General features: G+C 38.9%; 1 protein-coding gene across 1 annotated transcript in view; it reads right to left on the bottom strand.

Moving 5' to 3' along the window:
• Positions 1-19,567, bottom strand: part of LMF1 (lipase maturation factor 1) — a 731,135-nt gene that overhangs the window by 154,203 nt on the left and 557,365 nt on the right. The window contains exon 6 of the mRNA XM_044677651.1: positions 18,924-19,091. Within this exon, the coding sequence (XP_044533586.1) occupies positions 18,924-19,091 (168 nt within the window). The remainder of the gene's footprint in view (positions 1-18,923; positions 19,092-19,567) is intronic.

The raw sequence follows: 19,567 nt of genomic DNA, 5'->3' as shown, positions 1-19,567 counted from the left end.
TTTTTGTGACTCCAGAAAAAGATACTCATTTCATATCCAGAAAGATTAGCAACCTCACTGAACAACAGTGGATGATTGGTTGCAGTACCCTAAAATCAAGGCAACTTAAAAGTTTCTTGTCTTTAATGTAGGAAAGAAAAGAAAGAGGAAAGAGTTTGAAATCATGGGGCAAGTTTTCTCTTCATAGGTATATGCACACACACACGCACAAGCTTTCTAATATTTAGCCCTGAAATTAATTAACAGGTTTCTTTGGATGTAGACATTTTTAAAGTGGGTACTTTTTTTCCTTTTGGTAGTATACTCCTCCACCCCCACTCCCCTTCTTGGCTGTTATTCAGATAGATGCTGGCTCTCAGTGAGCAACACAATCCGCCACAGCTGTGGCACAGTAACAGCCTGAATTAATTTGTGTGTGTGTGGCTAGACGGCCAATTTATTTCTATAATCCCTCCTACCAGGGTGGAGGAACCCAGGCTGGGTTAGGGTGTGCATTTCATCATCTGCCGAGCTCCTATAGCTTAACTCCAGTTGCACTTCCTAAGAGTGAGCATATGGCTTTGCTGGTGATTTTATGACTCTCTTCCATGGTGACAGCTAAGCCCCAAATGTACATTCTAAATAAACATCTGGACCCCAATTTCCTGGGTGGGCAAAGAAAGGGAATTACTCCAACTTTCTACTCAGGACAATGCTTCAATATTTGTTGGGGTTTCAAGTCTGCTTTTGCCCAAGTCTTCTCCAACTGATTTCTCCATTGGTAATATTAGCTTATTTATCTCTCCCACTTCCTCTCCCCCTCTCTTTGTAAATGTTAGCCTCTGTAGGATGCTTTTCTTTTTTGAGGCAGGTGAGGAATGGGGATGACACCTCCTTATTTCAGGGCCTAATATCACAAGGGTGAGGCTTATTTTGGAGCTGTTAGTATCAAGGATGAATGAAGCCTAGAAGTAGGACTAGTGCAGGTCTATGGAGGAATCTCTTCTATGCTTTCCACTTCTTTCTTAAGTCTCATGGCATGGGCAACTAAATCTTTATTCTAACCACTATGGGTATTTAAATGGATGCTATCTGGCCACTTGTTGGGGAGAATAGCAGTAACAGTCATGATTTGGTGAGGGGTAGAACTAGATGACTTCTGAGGTTCCTTCAGGCATGGAAATCTACGATTTTTATAATGGAACTAAAGAGAAACTTGTTGGAGAAATCCTATTATTATGTTCTTCCAGGCATCTTGAAGGTCACAGGAGATCAGAGCTGGAAGAGATCTCAGAACACAGAAGACAGAAAGGTTAAGATTGCAAATATCCTCAGAATATAAAATGCCAGAAATGGAAGGGAACTCAGCCATCATCTGGTATAAGTACCCCCTCATTTTACAGATAAGGATATAGACATACAGGAAGAATTCTAGGACATGCCCATTATTACACAGATGGCAAGTGGTAGGGCCAAGACTGCAACACAGTCTAGTCCTTTTCCCACCAAACTGTTATTGCTGTTTCTGCTAACTGGGAGTTCTGAGACCATGGAGGTGCTAGAAACCCAATTATAGGGGGAGAAATCTGATGGTATTTCCCCCTACTGAAACTGAAGCAGCTAGCAAGCACACAGTGGTTGGGAGGACAAGGCCATTTTCTCCCCTTTGAGTTTTACTCTTGCCTCTCTTCTCAAAAATTTTGCCAAATGGTATAATTTTACAGGTCAGTTCGGGCAGCCAAGAGTCATGTTTGCTAACACAAGCTGTGATATTCAGAAACATGTGGCTTTAGGATTCTGGGAGCCGGATATATAGTAAGAATGACACCCACAAAGCAGCAGGGCTGGTTTTCATTGCTGCTGATTCCCCCATGGAGCTCAGGCTGAGCCCGAGACACTTCTTAGGCTAGCTATAGTGAGAGAGAAAAGGAAAGGGCACCAGCTCTACCTTCCAACTTTTAGTTACTCTATTTGCAATCATTTGCTAAAATAGGTGAAGGAATGAATGAATGAAACAATATTTGTTAAGCATTGACTAGGTTTCAGGCCTTGAACTTCTACAATGTCAGTTTTCTTTTCATTTGAGGTCAATGGTTTTATAGGGTTTGAGTGCAGAAAAGAGTGGATTGGGGACTAAGTTAAAAGTCTCTGCTCATTTTTTACTCTTGACAGCCACAATTTGCATGTCTGGCACCTGCTTACAATAAATTCTTAATGATGTTGAACAGTCAAACTATCTATTTCATTTTATTTCTGCTTTGGGCTCAACATCACTACACTACAAATGCTTCAAACCATGTTTTAGGGACAGCACTGTCAATTCCAGTAGTATTTATGCTCAGTCTCAGATTCTCCAGGTTAGAGTTTGGGTTCCAAGAGGGAAAGAAAGACATTTTGGGAGGGCCACAGGCAATAGTTTATGTCACAAATACAGTTAATTCCACCCTTACCTTATCTCAAAGATTATTTGACAGACTTAAAAATGAAGAAAGTGGGGCAGTATGGGTGTCCTGACCTTTTTCCTCTCAGGACACCCAAGGGTAAAACCCATCTCACAGCATAAATTTCCTTATTTCCTTCCTTCCTTCCTTCCTTCCTTCCTTCCTTCCTTCCTTCCTTCCTTCCTTCCTTAGCGTAGTTACCCTTTATTCTCCAAGATGAATGGTATAGAGCTAGAGGCTGAGGTGATCATTCAGGTGTGTTCAGAGCTGAGTTTGGCAAAACATAGTATGGTTCTTAAATAAAACTAATCTGTGACTCAAGAGCAAATCAATACTCAATTCACTTTATTTTTTTTAAAGAAATGGAAAGTGACTACAGGCAACTTGACTGCCTAGTTCTAAAAAGACAAATGCTAGGTGAAATCTGTTAATGCTGTTGAGCTATATAATAGTAAGTTTGCCTGTATGGAGCTACACAGAATTCCCCTCCCTCCACAGGGCAACAATGGAAAAATGTCACAAATGGGGAAATGCTGTATCCTGTGCCATATATGGTAACTGTTGAAAGAGGCGATTCCCCATAGTCCTCTATGCTAGTTAAAATTAAGTACTTGGAAAAAGACCCAAACCTCTGTTTTGATTATTCCTTAACAAAAAGCAACCACTTTATTTTCAAAGTTTATTTTCCTGCTGACTACTTATGGTGCCCATGTGTTTCCAAGTGGCCCCATCCACAAATGTGCCATCACTAAGACCAATGGAGTTCCCCTTTAAATTTATTTTCTCAGCAGCCAAAAGTAGTACTAAGAGACATGGTTCTTCTTCTCCCTTCTTCCTCCCCAGCTCCCCTACACACCAGCATGGCTGGCAATGCAGGACCTCATTGCCAAGTTAGGGAAAGATCTGATCCCAGAAGAACCACCTGGCTCTTTGGCAGAAGCAGTGAGCAGCTGTGCTCAGGGCTCAGGAGCAGTTTGAGCTGGCCATGGGGATCAATTGCTGATGAGGGCTGGCTGCTCTGAACTACTCTGACATTTCTCTTGCCTCACCTTTGATCCTTAATGATGTAATCTGGGCTCTATCATCACATTGTGGATAACTTAATGTGCACTAGCCTCAGCAAACCAACACCTTTAGAAATCCTGCATTACTGTGATTTAAAATATCTTGGATGGTTTTCTAGGTCCTTCACAGCTCTTTGAATCATAGAATGTTTGCTCTGAGACCTTAGATATCTAGTCAAACCCATAATTTCACAGATAATGAAATGAAATCTCAGAGAATGACTTGTCCAGGGTCACACAACTAATTAGTAAGTTAAGCTAGATCTAAACCTCTACCACATAGTAAACAATGAATGCTTGTTGATTGACTAATTAATTCACGTACATACTCCTCTGCCCATTACCACTGAGAAATCCTCCAAAAAAGTAAGCTTTCTTAATACTACTCTAAAATGCTACTTTCAATACCTAATCTAAAAGGAGAAACCTTTGGCTAGGCTTTTGTATTTTAAAGATTTCACCCATTTCATTTAAATTTGTTTTTCAATGCCCCATTTCTGACTTCTTAATTTTTTAAAAGCTGATTTCTGACATTCAAATGAAAAATCTCTTTAGGTTATTTTTGATTTCCTAACTGCTAAAAATGGTGTGTGTGTGTGTGTGTGTGTGTGTGTGTGTGTGTGTGTGTGTGTGTGTGTTTTAAGTCTTTTATTTTACTTGACATCTCACTCTACAGTTTCTGATACTATTAACCAACCTGTCCTGCAGGAGAGTCTCCTTTCCTGGCTTCCAGGATACTGATCTCTCTTGGTTTTCCTATATCTAACCACATCTTCTCAGAATCCTCTAGGGGTTTTCTGTCTTCAACCTGCTTACTTAACCACTAGCTTACTTAAACATCTATTCTAGACTCTCTTGTCTCTCTAAAGTCTCTCTTTATGATATTTATTGCTACCCCCATAGCCAATCTGTTACCAAGTTCCATCAGTTCTATCTTCATACCATCTCTAGTACATAGATTCTTTTCTTCTAAGATATTGCTAACACACTAGTGCAGGTTATCACCTCATGTCTGGACAAATGCAGCAGCCTTCTTGTTGGTTTCCCTGTCTTAAGTTTCCTAAATCGAATCTACTCTCCACTCAATTCTTAAAGGGAACTCCCTAAACTCCAGGTTTGATCATGTTACCTCCTCCACCCTCAATAAACTTCAATGGCCCCCATTAAACTAGAAGATCAAGTATAAAATCCTGTTTGGCTTTTAAAGACCTTCATTACCTGATTCCTTCCTATCTTTCCAGGCTTCTTATACTTTATTCCCTTCCACACACTTCTAATCCAATGACTCTGGCCTAATTGATTTTGTTCTTCAAACAAAACACTCCATCTCCTGATCTGTATATTTTCACTATCTTTTCTCATCTACATTTCCTGGCTTCCCTAGCTTTCTTCAAGTGTCAGTTTAAATTCAACTTTCTGTAAAAAGTCTTTCCTAATCCCCCCTTAATGCTAATGTCTTTCTTGAGATCATCTCCAATTTGTCATCTCTATGTCTTACTTTTATATAGTTTTTTTTTAATCTGTTACTTCTCCTCCTTGGATAGTGAGCTTGAGAGAAAGGAGTGTTTTTTGCATTTTTTGTGTCTTCAGTACTTAACCCAATGACTGCCACATAGTAGATGCTTAATAAATGCCTTTTGATGACCTGATTTGATTTGTTAGCTCCCATATCTCAGATGATGAATTCCATATCCATATTCAGCCCTAATCTCTCTCCTGAGCTGGAGACCTACAGTCCCACCAGGCTTCTAGACCCCTTTACCTTAATTTTTCCCATCAGGATCTTAAACTCATCATATTCCAAAATGGAACTTATCATACCTTGCTTCCTAAGTTCATTCTTCCTCTAAACTTTCCTACTATTTAAAAAGCCACCATTCTTCCAGGTACACAAATTCAGTCTCAAAGTTATGCTCAATATTTCTCACTCTCATATTCCACATAACCAAATCTCATGGTTTCTTTTCAAATATCCTCCTCCTTGACTTCTCTGCAGTGTAACTGAGTGAGCTGAGTAACATCTTCTAAGCATTCTTGTCTTTCTCAAGCACTGCTTATTTTTGGTTATCTTTTTATCTCTCCTTTTTAGTCTCCCTTGCCGACACATCATCCATGCCATGACCACCAATAGAAGATGTAACCCCAGGGCTCTATCTTGGGTCATTTCCTCTTTTCTCTTTATATTTTTTCTTGATGGCCTAATTATCTCCCATGGGCTCAACTACCATCTCTAAGCATAAGATGCCTGGCACCCTTCCCATCTATATATTCTTTTTCCAGAGTTTTAGTCCTACATTATGAATTGACTATTGGATATTTTAACTATTGAATATGTCCCCCAGGCATCTCAAACTTACTGTCTAAAAGAAAAATTCATCTTTTGTCTTACCTACCTTCTACTTTTACTGTTAAGAACACTATCATCTTTAGTATTATCCTTAACTCCTCAGTCACACTCATCTCATATATCCAATCAGCTGCCATATCTTATAGTTTCTACCTCTACAAAATCTCCCACATACATTCATTCCCCTCCTCTCCAGTTACACAGTCATCAGCCTTGTTTGGATTCTCAGAACCTCTCTGCTAGAATGCTGCAATAGCTTCAAGTTTTTCTTTCCACTCTGATCCATTCTCCACATAGTTGGCAAAGTGATTTTTCTAAAACACAAATCTGATCTTGTCATCTTCCCTACCCTACATTCTTAATAATTAAGCTTAATAAACCCCAGTGCTTCCCTGTTGCCTCAAGAATCAAATATAAGCTCTTCTGACACATTTCTTAAAAACCTGGCACCTCCTCTTTACTTTGTCTTCTTATATTTGACTACCTTCCTGGCACTCCATGATCCAGCCATACTGGACCTCCACACTGTTCTGAATACATGGAACACCATTTCCTATCTCTGGCTATCCCCTACTCTTCTAAGGCACACACCCCTTTCACCTCTGGCAATTCTTTGATTCCTTTAAGAATCAGCTTACATGCTATCTTCTCCATGAAGCCTTTTCTAATCCCTCTGGGGACGAGCACATTTTCTCCAAAAACTACCTTGTAATCATTTTGTATATATTATACATACACACATACACATATACTCTTATATAAGAGTGGATAATTTACTCCATTCCACTTGAACACAGAAGGTCTAGATGTTTAGACTTAAATCAATTATCCCTATGTTAATTAATGTAGCTAATAATAGTTAAAATAACAATGCCTTAATACCATTATCATGTGAGAACATACATCTCTTTAAGTTATGGAATAAAACTAATCAAATGTATATAATTCCTAGATGCCTCTATTAGTCAAAGGCATAAACAAAGCATATTTTAAAAGTCCTTATTTGATTTAGAAGTGAAATGCTTATAGCTACTGGAAAATGAGATTCTAGTTATATAGGAAAGCAGGAAGCATACTAGGATTGTTTGAAGAGAATAGGTCTCATTCCTTTCAGACTTGGATGAATAACAAGACAATCTGTAATTTGGTATTTAGTGCTTTAAGGACAGAAGCTGTCTTGTGCCTTTCCTTGTATTCCAATGTTTAGTATAGTGACTGGCCCAGAAAAGGCACTTAATAAATGATTCTTGATTGATCAATTGGTATTCTAATAATAGGCTAACCAGGGAGTCGAGTAATTTCAGCTAAGACTTCTAGAAGGAATCACTGGAGGGCAAAGGAGGAAGGTGAAAGGAGACACCTTTCTCCTCAGCCCCATCTCTCCCTACTACAGAAAGGCCTTGCACACTTTGAAAAGTTGGAAAATTTAGTCTTTCCACAAGCAACAGCGAGGGTCCCTAAAACTACAGTGGTAGCATCTGCATTGGGATTCAAGGATAAACCAGACACATCAATAAAAGGCACTTTTAGTACTCAATGGGCCTTGAAGAGGGGTGCTACACATACCTTGAGGAAACTTCATAATGTCTCCAATAAGGCAGAAAAGGACAACTGTCCAAACGGGAGTTATGAGTTATCCCTTTCCCATATATGCTTATCTTAAGGCTTAGGTCCACATTTCCCTGACTCTATGTGTTGCAGACTTTTGGCTGGATGTTTTTATACTTTAGTCCTTATTAGGCCTATTTAGTAAACATATCATTTAAAAGAGATCAGATCATTCTTTGCAAACCTTAAGGTGTTAATAAATGCTACCTATTATTACTAGCTAATTAATAATACTTAGTGAGTTGATTTTATGGAGGCAGCCCCTGGTTCATCTATCCTGAGGGTACATTGGATGGAGGATTGTGCATGATAATATCAGGAAGTCACAACCTCTGAGGGTTATCCCCACAACCCTATGAGAGATGTGGTAGCTGCCCTTTGGGAACTAAACCTGCCACCATGAACTGGGGGGAAGCACAGGGCCTGTTCTATATTTTCCTATGAACATGTTTTTTGCATAAGAACATAACTTCCTTGAAGGCAGGGCTATTTAACTTTTGCCTTTGTATCCCCAGAATTTAGCACAGTAATTGCCACATATTAAGCACCTAGTAAATGTTTGTTGATTGGCTAATTAGTAACAGTTGTTAAATCTGGTCAGTTCTATCTCCACAATATCTCTAACCCAGTGATGGGCAAACTTTTTAAAGAAGGGGCAAAAGGAAAGGAAATGCTCATTTGTCAGTCCGTTTCTAAGGCAATTCTTTGGAAGTTTCATTGTATTGTATCCTACTCATTGTATTTGTCAGATTTAGGAATAATGTTGCAGTTGGATAGAACATTTCAGGGGGCTGCATCTGGCCCACAGGCCATAGTTTGCCTCTCACTGCTCTAACATATTCTCCTCTCCTCTCCCATAATAAGCTAGGTCAGGGCATCATCACTTCTCACCTAATTCAATTCTGATCACTTATCACCAGGACTTATTATAATAACTCCTAATGAGTTTCCGTGAATCCAGTCTTTTCTTCTTCAATCAATTTTTCACATACTTCCAAAACAATTTTGTCATAAGTCTGACCATGCCACTCGCTCAAAAATTTTCAGTGGTTTCTTATCGTCTCTAGGATAACATACACATTCCTGAGTATGGCATTTCAAGCCCTGCACAATCTGATGCTTCAGCCTACTGTCTAAGACCTATTTTGCATGACTACTATTAATAGATACTATATCAACAGGAACAGATCTATTCCAAACTCAGCATTCCATCTTGTCTGTGCTTCTGCAAGGCTCCCTCCATCCCTGGAATGTACTCTTTATTAATCCCTGCTTCTTAGAATCGCTGGTTTTCTTCAAGATTCAGCTCAAGTATCAAGTACCACTGCTTGTGTGAAGCCTTTCCTGATCTCCCCAGTTCTAAATATTCTCCCTCCTGAGATTATTTTGTTCTCACTTCATTATGGATAGTGTTCCCTCTGGGCCAATCCTCCATCTTATCCTTGCACCCTGAGTTAGTTTGCCAAATGATGGCTGCTATTCTAATAGGTTCTAGGGATAGCCTATGGGCCTTACATGAGAAGTCATAAGCCCCCACGAATCTCTGACAATAGTTGCTTCAAAATATCCCTCCCACAAATCTGGGGTATCCTTTCCCACAAATATGTAGAGTGTTAATAAGAAGAGTGGACTTCATGTTAAAGGACAATGGTAGTGAGGCATATCTATTGGCTTTGTGTGTGGCAATAGCAATTAACTCATAATTCCTGTAAGTTCTTTCTCTCTTTCTGGAGTCTTTGCACAACTTTCCTTACATGCAACATCACAGACAAACTGATTAGCTAAAATTTCAAGATCTGCTCTTCTCTAAGAGTCTTACTCTCTTCTCTTCTTCCAGAAGTCATTTTCCTTGAAGCTGCTTCTCCCCTCTGGGTCTGTCTCTTTGTTATCAATGAATGTTTGGAATGTATGGGAGTAAGAGGAGAAATTCCCTTTTTTTCTCCTGCAAAGATTTCCTCCAGAGGCAGCTCCAAGACTGCAATATCTCCCATTCTCTAACTGATGAAATTTGTTCTAACTATTTAGAGCCCTCATGGCTGTGGCTAATCTGTTTGTTCAGCTAACCAAGTTGAAGTTTAGATGACACAATCAACCAGTAAGCATTTATTAAGTGACTATCACACACCAGGCACTATACTTGATGCTATGGGTAAAAATATAAGGAATGGAACAATCCTCACTTGCAATGAGCTTGTGTTCAAATGGGGAAATAATATCTACATGTAAAACATATATGCAACATAAATATGAAGCTGATAAACACAAATGTGTATAATGCAAGTAATTAAATACAAGGCAGTTTGGAGGGTACTAATACTGCACAAGCAGTTGGGAGGATGAGGAAAGGCTTCATTCAGAAGATGGTGTCTGAAGTGCATTCTTAAAGAGAAAGACTCTATAGGGCAGAGGCAAAAAGAGTGCATTTTGTGGCTAAGGAGTGTGGAAGTGTGCAAAGGTGAGAGATGTAGTGTTGTGAGTGAGGAATGGAGAGAAAGTCAGTTCGGCCTGAGAGAGAGTCCAGAAGGGAGGTTAATGTCCATTGAGGCTAGAGATGTAGATTGAGTCCAAGTTGTATATGGCTTTAAAAGTTAAACAAAGGAGTTTATAATTAATTCAGAAGGCAACAGGAAGTTGCTTGGAGAAGACTATAATCATGAAATGAAAATTATAATTTAGGTATTAAACTCTTTGTGAAAAGAAAAAGAATGACTTAGTAGCTGATAGATGACTTCAAGAAGGATCCATATAAAATAAGAACGAACCACAAAAGTAGAGAAGCTGTTGAATGATAGCAAAAGGAAAGCTGAAGTATGCTCATTTCTCTTCCTAACAGTATAATTGGATATAAAAGAGAAAGAATCCAGTAACAGGAAGGAAATCTCAGGATATAGTGTCTTCCAAATGGAGTTAGGCTTCTATAAGCACAAAAAAAAAATGGCAAGTAAGTGAGTGGAAGAGGAAAGGAAGAGAAGGATGAAGAGAAATTTGTTAATGATAAGGCTAGGATTCTAGGGACCCAAAAGAAGGGAGAAAAGAACAAAATTAGCATTCAGCTTGGGCAGTTCTGGGTTAGACAGGAATAAGATAGCAGCGAGTCCTATCAGGGGAAAAGGTTTTTGTTTTATCTTTGCCTCACTATACAGCAATTCTGAATAAGAGAGAATGCCAGGTTAAATGGCTAATAACAAATTATTTGTGACCTTGTTAATAATTTTAAGGTCAGGAGATGAGAGAGTTTGTTATACATAGAGAGATAAACTGCTTATGGGAAAAGAGATTTCTTCAGTTAAGCAATTAGTATTTAATAATTAATAAATTGGGGGGCTCAGATAAATCATAATTAATGAGACAGTTTACAATTGTAGTAATGAATAAATATTTGAACAATCTATTCCTTGGTTGCCTTAGAACTAGGTAGAGTAATAATGAGTAACAAGTATCAGCCTGATGAGGGAACCATACCCTGTAGTATACACCTGAATGTGGTCATTGTTTATATATCCCATAGGGCATTTAGCATATTTTTCCAGGTATTATTAATCTTTTTACTCATATACATCCCATCTTGCTAATTAGACTGTAAGGTTTTTGAGGCCCCAGTATATATCATATTCATTAGTCAACAAATATGAATATTTTAGCAACAAAGCAATGGCAGTAGCAGAGGCAGTAGCATGACATAATGGATAGCAAATTGGAGGTTAGGAGACTTAGGTTCAAATCCCTCCTGTGATCCCTCGTCACTATGGGCAAGTCAAGTCATGTAACTTCTATGATCCTCAGACTGTTTTCTAAGACTATCTACTGAGTGATTAACTGGACACAATCTCTGATCTTTTTTTGGTGAAGGAAATTCTCACACTGCCCAAATCACAGCTCCTTGACTTACATCTTATAAATATGCTGTATAGCCATGATTATATCATTTCCTCTCTCTAGGCTACAGTTTTTTCTCTAATAAATGAGGGGTCAGCCAAGATGACCTTTATAGTCCTTTCTGGTTCTAATATTTTATGGTTTTCTATCACATTTATGTGGTACTTTTCAGATTCCAAAGAAATTTCACATATATGACATATTTGAACCTTAGTTTCCCTTTACCTTTGGTTGTGTTTGGTAATGTGTCTTACACAATAGTAGACCCCCAAATGTTTTGGTTGATGGCAAATGCTGTAAAACTACTGATTGGGTTTTATCATATCCCATTTATATCATCTTTAAAATTGCAACTCCAACTACTTACAGTTCCTTGTTTTCCAACTACTACCCACTTCTATCCCAAGGTATAAATGTGCATAGAAATTCAGGACAGAGGTACAGTGGTCAAAAAATAAAGTTCACCCTCTTGTTTTCTTTCTGTTGTGCCTTTCCAGACTCCAGACAAAGCATTACTCTTATAGTAATCTGGAAAAATACACGTACTTAGCCTAGCCACCATGACTCCAATAACAATTATAAAATGTCTAATAAACTCAGCATATAATGTCAATTCAAATCTTGAAAAGCAAAAATTAAGTGGCATATCAACATTAAAGTTTATTGCTTCCTTTGCAGAGCCGGCCTATTGTCAATAAAAGTCATTCTGAATGAAGAAAACAGCCATAAATACTGAATAAACAAGTTGGAGTTGAAATGCCATAAATATTCCAGAGCTGTACACTACACTGGATCCCTTTCTCCTCTGCAAACTCCCCCATCCGACTAAAATAAAGTCAGTCACTTGCCCAGTATCAATAAAATGCCAATGAAAAGCTAGTTGGATCCCCATATTTACAATCAATCTATCACTACATCTTTATGAAGTGCAGAATTTCCTTTTTTTTTCCTCCAGCACCATTACGCCTTCTTAAATTAGTCTCTTTTTCTTTCCCCCTGCAGCAAACAGTTGCATTGATCGTTCAGGGTCGCTGGGGTTGCTGGGAAGAATGTCTGGCTGGCTATGTCAGAAAATGTGAAAGGAAGTTGGGCCCCATCTGAATCTAGTTCCAGGTGAGTGGCCAAAAGCAAAGCTTGGAGCTGGGTGCTTTGGAGGTGGCACAGGCAGTGCCAAGACTAGAACCTGGCCCACAGATGGACAGGTTTCTCAAAAGCTAATGCACATTTATGCACAAAAGAAATTATCTCAGAGAGCTACCTGAATTTGGAGTCATATCATTAGAACTGGAAGGGCTTTTAGAGATGACCCAGTAAATCTAAGAGAATCGGCATGAATCTCAAAGAACCTATACCCCAAAAGATAAATGGTTAAAAGGACATGAAAGTTCTCAAAGGATGCAACATACACTATCAATAATCATCTAAATAGTGCTCAAAATTATGAATAATTAGGGATTTAAAAACTAAAACAATCATAAATTATTCACAAGAATGCATTAAATTGGTTAAAATGTTAGGGATATAGAAAAACAGACTAACTCAATATTGGGAGGGCTATGGATCATTCTGGAAAGTTTTTTGCAATTACAAAGAATTTTTAAAAAATTCATACCATTGACCAGCCATCTCACTATTGGTTTTATATTCCATGAAGGCTACTGACACCAAGAAAAGACCTATCAGGCTTAAAATATTCATAGCATACATTACTGTAATTGCAATTAATTAGAAACACTGTATGTGCCTACTGATTAAAGAATGGTGAAACGAATTGTGGTATGTAACCAAAATGAAAAAGTACTGTGCCAAAAAAATTTCAAAGAACATAGGAAGACATATGAAGTGATCCAGAAAGAACAAAATATATCCAGAAGGACAGCATATGCAATTATTTTTAAATTCTCATGTATGTCTACCTATTATTATAGAGCAATGGAGGCCTGGAAGCCAGGACTGTGAACTAGATGGTCTAGTGCAGCCAAACAGATAACAAAAATTGGATGGCATTGTACTTTATAGAGCACGCAATATTTCTTTTAACAAATGAAAAAATAATAAAGTGTAAAGTTGTATTATAATCAGTTACAATTCCTTTAATATTTATAACATCACAGATTCAGATCTGTAAGGGACCTCAGAAGCATTTATATTAACTTCCTTATTTTGTAAAAAGAGGTGCAGAAAGCAGAAAACACTTGGCTAATGCCATGAGACTGTAAATGGTACAGACTGTCTTCTAAATAAGACTCTCAGGCTCTAAATCTGAGGCTTGTTCCACCCTGCCCTTTTTAAAAACTGTTTGGAGGACTTTTGTGGAAGTCATTTGGAAATATGCCGGGTATTTGTATAATATATTTAAACACAACTGTCAATAAAAAATAATGTATAATCCAAACCCCAGGCACCAGAAAGGGAAGTGGCTTACCCAAGATCCCTTGTTGGTTTTGGCAAAGTCAGTACTAAATGGCTAAGTAGTTAAGGTGATGTACTTAACTATCTTTTTTGTTCCCTATGTGTTTGTTCCTATTTTTATCAGTTAGGGTCACTTATTACTTTGTTTCATGCAATTTGTCTGCTCTGTACAAAGTGTGCTTTCAGGTTTAATGGCATCATGGTATAATGACTTCCAGCAGAAATTCATGCAAGGTTCATCTCTCTCTACAGCTAGACATTTACAGAAACTGAGATCTAGTATTCTCCATGCCTAAATCTTTCTATGATCATAAGATGCACACTCAGGAAGATGAGTTAACACTTTGGGATGACTCATGGGCTAGCTAAAAAACCCCTATACTTAGAAAGGAGTTCCATAAGGTAGCATAAAAAAAGCAGTTCTCAGCTCTATTTTATAGATAAATAAGACTGAAACTGAAAAAATTCTCATGTATGTCTTCCTATGATTATAAAGCAAGGGAGGCAATGGTAGATCTAGGCCTAGAAGCCACAACTGTGGGCTAGACACTGGAGTGCAAAACTTATCACTTTAGATACTGTGCCTCTGGATCATTACTCCAGACCATCTCCTAGGGAATATCAGATTCAAGACTTAAATTTGAGGGATAAAATCTGTAGCCACAATTTGACATGTTTAAGACATTTACAGAAATAATATCATGAAGCAAAACATTAAAACTGCCACAAAGTCAAAATTGGCAGGCCATAAGAGAAGTGTTTTCCTTTCACAATGTGCCCCAGTACAGAGAAAGCAAACCATCTGTCAATGACCAAACAAAAGGGGCACAGATAGAACTGGGCAGGTTCAATCTACCTTCTTTCATGCTGACTTGGAAGACCTAGCTTTCAAAAAATACTTTTAATACTTTTCACTTCAGCTTTGGAGACATTAATTTGAACCTAAAATGCTCTTATCTAAGTGAAAAGTTATTCCCTCCTTAGCTATCAGTCCCAATTCCTGCCTCTTTAGGGAGATATTGGGGGTATCTCAGGAAGTGATTCCTCTCCAGGATCTCTACCCAAAAGAGTATAAGATCCCCTATAGGTGAAGATATTCATACCTGCACTTTTTGTGAAAGTAATATAGTAGAAATAAATGGATGCCCATTAATTGAGAATAGTTGAACAGATTGTTGTTGATTTAAGAATAAAACAGATTGAGAAATGAAAATAATGAATACAAGGAATTTTGAGAGACACGATAAGCCTCATGTAAACTGAGGTAGAATGAAGAATCCAGACACAGGAGAACAATATACATAATTGCCATCATAACATAAATGAAGCAGCATCAAAATTGTAAATTAAGATTAATTTCAAAAACTGATCTTGGTTTTGTAAAATATACTTCCTTCCTCAAACTTGCTTGTTTCATGGGCCGTTGTGGCAACCTGGCGAAACTTATGGACTCCTCAGAATCATTTTCTTAAATGCATAAAGTAAAATGCATTGATTTATAAAGAAAACCAATTACAATGAAATACAGTTATCAAAATATTCTCTACATAAAAGTTCATAGATGTCCAGGTGAAGAACTCCTCAAGTGAAGATATGGTGGACTGATAGTGCAGAAAATCATATGTAATGTCATTTTGTAGGTCAGGTTGGGTTAGAGTTCAGTGGAAGGAGGACATGGATAAAGAAATGATGTAATAAAACAAAAGCATCATTACAGACCCAGAGCTCAAAGGGACATTGTAGTGTATCTACTACAACCTCCTCATTTTATATGAGGCAGCTAAGGCCCAGGCACATTGTTTACCCAAGGGTCACACAGGTAGTAAATGTCAGAGTACCTATGAGCCTAGGTACTCTACCTCAAGAGCAACTTTTCTTCCCATAATGCCATGACATCCATAAAGCAATAAATAAATGAACCCTCCCTCATAACTTACCTTCTCCCTCTGACCCTCTACCTACTCCATCAAGTAGTTATTAAAGGAGGACACAGGAAGAAAATGTCACCTTTCCCCACAACTCTTATAGCAGCCTTTTCCAGGTTTCTTAAAGTGCTGAATAATGCACAATAGCACATATGTTTAAAGGACAATGGCCAAAATGAACGTGTTCAAATGCACTTTGGTGGAAATAAAAAGAGCCATGGATATAAGATTAGAAGCTTTCTGCCTCAATTAGGTAAAGGAAGACATGTCATATTTACTCGTTCTCAGCCTCAGTTTTTTCCTATAGAAAATGGAGATTACAATACAAGGCACTTGTTAGAAAAGCATTTTGTAAACTGTGAGGCCCTATCAAAATGTAAGCTAATTATGTGTACTCCAAAGATTTTTAAAGTAGTAATATGCTCTTCTTTAATAGAAAAAAATTGTTATCTTCCTCAGGAGAGGGTAACAATTTAAACTAATAATTTGTTTAAATAACATAATGATTTTTAGCTTATATTTTATTCAAATAAAATAAAAAATTTACCATTTTAAAACAATACAAAAATGTTGAAATACAATAAAAACAATAAAAATAATCACTTCACTGCCTTACTGTCATAGAACCATGATAAGTTGAACCATAGAGATAGATTTAAGAACTTGAAGGGACTTTTGAGTTCATGGAGTCTAACCCTCTCATTTTGCAGATAAGGAAACTGAGTAGAGAAATTAAATAATTTGTCCAATATCCCATAGGAAGGTAGTAAGAGGAAGAGCCAAGATTTAAACTCAGATTCTCTAGACTCTTAAATCAATCCTCTTTCTGGGGCAAACCAAAGGCAAAGGTAAAACACAGTACCCATAATCTTAAACTCCTCAAGCCTTCTTTGGGGCATATTCCCTAGTGAGATCAGGGGTAGAGGCAAGTCAGGGGAGTGTTTCCTTTCTCATATTTGTAGATTGAATGGTGTCTCAGCCATTCTGTCTCTCCCAGCCCCAGGACACTGTGGGCCAGAAACAGGGGGCCAAAGAGTCCTCTAGCCTAAGTCTGCAAGGGAGCTCCTTTAGGGCCTCACATTCCTGCCCCATCTACAGTACAGCATGCTGGCAGGGACCTTTCCAGTGAAGAGTGCTTGGCCCTAATACACTGCAACATGGATCTCTGATGAAAGCAGCAGGAAATGAAGGTGATACCCAAGACCATAAAGTGCATAAAATCCAATTATGGCACACTCCCTTTTAATCTCACCTGCTCCCACCCCAATAATTTTTAGCCATTGCTTCTCTGCTCCTCCCAGCTATCTGGAGATGTGTCCCACAATTGCTAACTGTGACTTGTATTTCAAGAATAACTACGCATTTTTTGTAACTAATCTAAAAACCTTTAGCAATTCATTTAAAAAGAGTATTCTTCAATGAGAGTATTTTACAATTAAGAATGCAGAGTTAATTTTCTTGGCAAAACCTTTTAGCTTTATTTATATGTTCTACTATATTCACAATCCACTGCAGGCCGTAGCCACCAATAATATGATTCTTAAGGCAATAAATAGATGAAAACAATTGGAATACATGACAGAGCCCCAAATCCCTGCCACTTTCATCTATTCCAGTCCTTCACATTACTGTGTGCCTCATAAAGAAGCTCATAGGCTATTGCTGGTTATGGTTCCATTCATTTGAAAATGGATGACGGGGCGAGTGTGGAATTTAAAATACAAATTTATGAGGAAAAAAATTGCTTTGAGAAAGGGGAAACAATGTGAGTCAGCAGCTAGGCAAATCTGCTTCATAGAATCACCTGAAAGTAAGGTCTTGGTTTTACACAGATTGGCTGCCTTCACTTTGTATTTACCACAAAAATATTCCATACCATTTGGCTTTTTTTTGGATAGTAGGTCTGGCATTTGTCTCTTACCCTTTGTCTTAACTGCTTCTTACAGAAAACCACATTGAGATGGTAATAAATGCTGGAGCTCCCCATGAACCAGGGTGAGTGCAAAGAAAAATCTAACCCAGTGCCCGGCAGGGTCTTTGCATTTCTGCCAGATCAGGGCTGTCCATGTGGTGTGCTATATGTCCTGCTGACAAAGGACAGGATGTAGGATTCCAAAAGAAAAGCCCAAGGAATGATTGTTCCTGCCTTCTTACCCTCCCCCCATACACCTCCTGTTGCTTCCTGTTTAAGGTTAGTGGAAAGAGCTAGTTTCAATGGCCCTGGAAATCAAACACCCCTATTTCTGAGTCCCCAGGCCACAGCGGAGGAAGAGCTAAGGCTGAGCCTTCTACCTTGGCTTCCCTCCCTACTCAGGACTCAGTACTGACCTGGAGGACTTGTGCTGATGGATGAAAAGGCAGTATGGACCCCATGGTGCAGCCAGACCTGCTTTCTTCTCCCACCCCCACCTCCCTGAGCTGAGTCTGCCAACCAGGGGGCCAATTAGTGTCAATTACAACGGGGACCATTGCTTGGTAGGAACTCTACTGATATCAATAACTCACTTCGTACAGGCTTCCAACCATCACAGGTGATGACTTTCAGTTGCTAGCAATTTGGGCTAGATTTGAACTGATGACCTAGACATGAAAGGTCCCATACCCATTAGCAAATCCCTAGAGGCCTCCCTAACATCAATCTGAATTTTTTGTTTCTGAAGTCTTTTTTATAAGGCTAGAGCCAGGGCACTCAAATCAACTCTAAGGATTGATGTTCGGGGGTATGATATAACCCTGAGCAGCTGACAGCCTACAAGGCCACTCTTGAGAAAGGGAGGCACTCTTTGGGGACCTGCTCTCTGGGGAAGTGCTCATGGTCTTTAAAGGCCCTGGCCAGGCCTTTCTGAGAGGAAGGAGTCCCCTCTCTGCATATAAGGAAGGTGAGAAAGTGTCTGAGGATGTTAGCCATTATTTAGTGAAAAGTTAAGAGAAACAAATTGCTAGAAAAAAGTTAATTGGCTTTCAACTCCAGCTCCTTCATTACCTTCACAGAGAAATGGCCACCTTGTAGCAGGCTGTGGGTCCCTCCTTCTCAGTGCTTCACAGAGCTCTGTGAAGATGACTGTGGAAAGGAAATTGGGCCCAAAAAGCAGGAAGGAGTCTGCCTGCCAGTCATAAGCCAAGTCTATGTACAGCAAAGGCAAGATTTGCCTCTGACTTCCCTATATTCAAACCCAATAGCAAAGAAGTGAGAAACTTTGTAAGAATGACAGGATGCTTTCATACTTTTTGAAAAAACCTTGAAAAGGGAAAAGCATATCAAAAAACTCACCTGGAAAAGGATCTGCACGATTCCATGAATGATACACATACGGCGTCCCAAAAAGACAAAAAATGGCACCACCAGCTCAATGAAATGATTGCTTAAGGTCTCAAACTGATGAAACCACCAAGGGGACTGGTGTAAGTAGTAGGCAATAGGGTTAGGTACAGGCTGTGTCTGTAGGAGAAAAAGCAAAAGGTGTCTATATTAACCAATTGATTTAGGCTAAGTAAGATGGCATAACAAAATCCTTACCCTAAATTGTCATTCACACAGAAAGAAAAGTCTTGGAATGTCAAAGCTGAAGGAGTCTTAAAAAATCATTTGAGTTCAGCCTGCCCGCCCTCCTTTTGGGGGGGGGCTGCTTCTCCCCATTTTCCTCAGGGTTTGAAGTGCTGTGGCCACTCAGGGCCCTGATGCTACTACTAATCAGCTTGGAAGCTCTGACTTGCTCCATTTCCAGTCTGGGCTGGTTTAGCCCTCCTTAGGCATCCCGGTAGCCTTTCATGCTTGGAGGATCATATTGGTGCTGGACTAATCCATATTGGCTTAGTATAGGGATGGCAAGCTTGCACTTGCCTACTCAGCCCAACCCTTTTGTTTCACAGAGGATAAAACTGAAGACTCATGAGGCACCAGTGATTTTGTGAACA

Source organism: Gracilinanus agilis, chromosome 1 (genome assembly GCF_016433145.1).
Source record: "Gracilinanus agilis isolate LMUSP501 chromosome 1, AgileGrace, whole genome shotgun sequence".
Classification (NCBI taxonomy): Eukaryota; Metazoa; Chordata; class Mammalia; order Didelphimorphia; family Didelphidae; genus Gracilinanus; species Gracilinanus agilis.
This window is presented reverse-complemented; position numbering and strand designations above follow the sequence as displayed.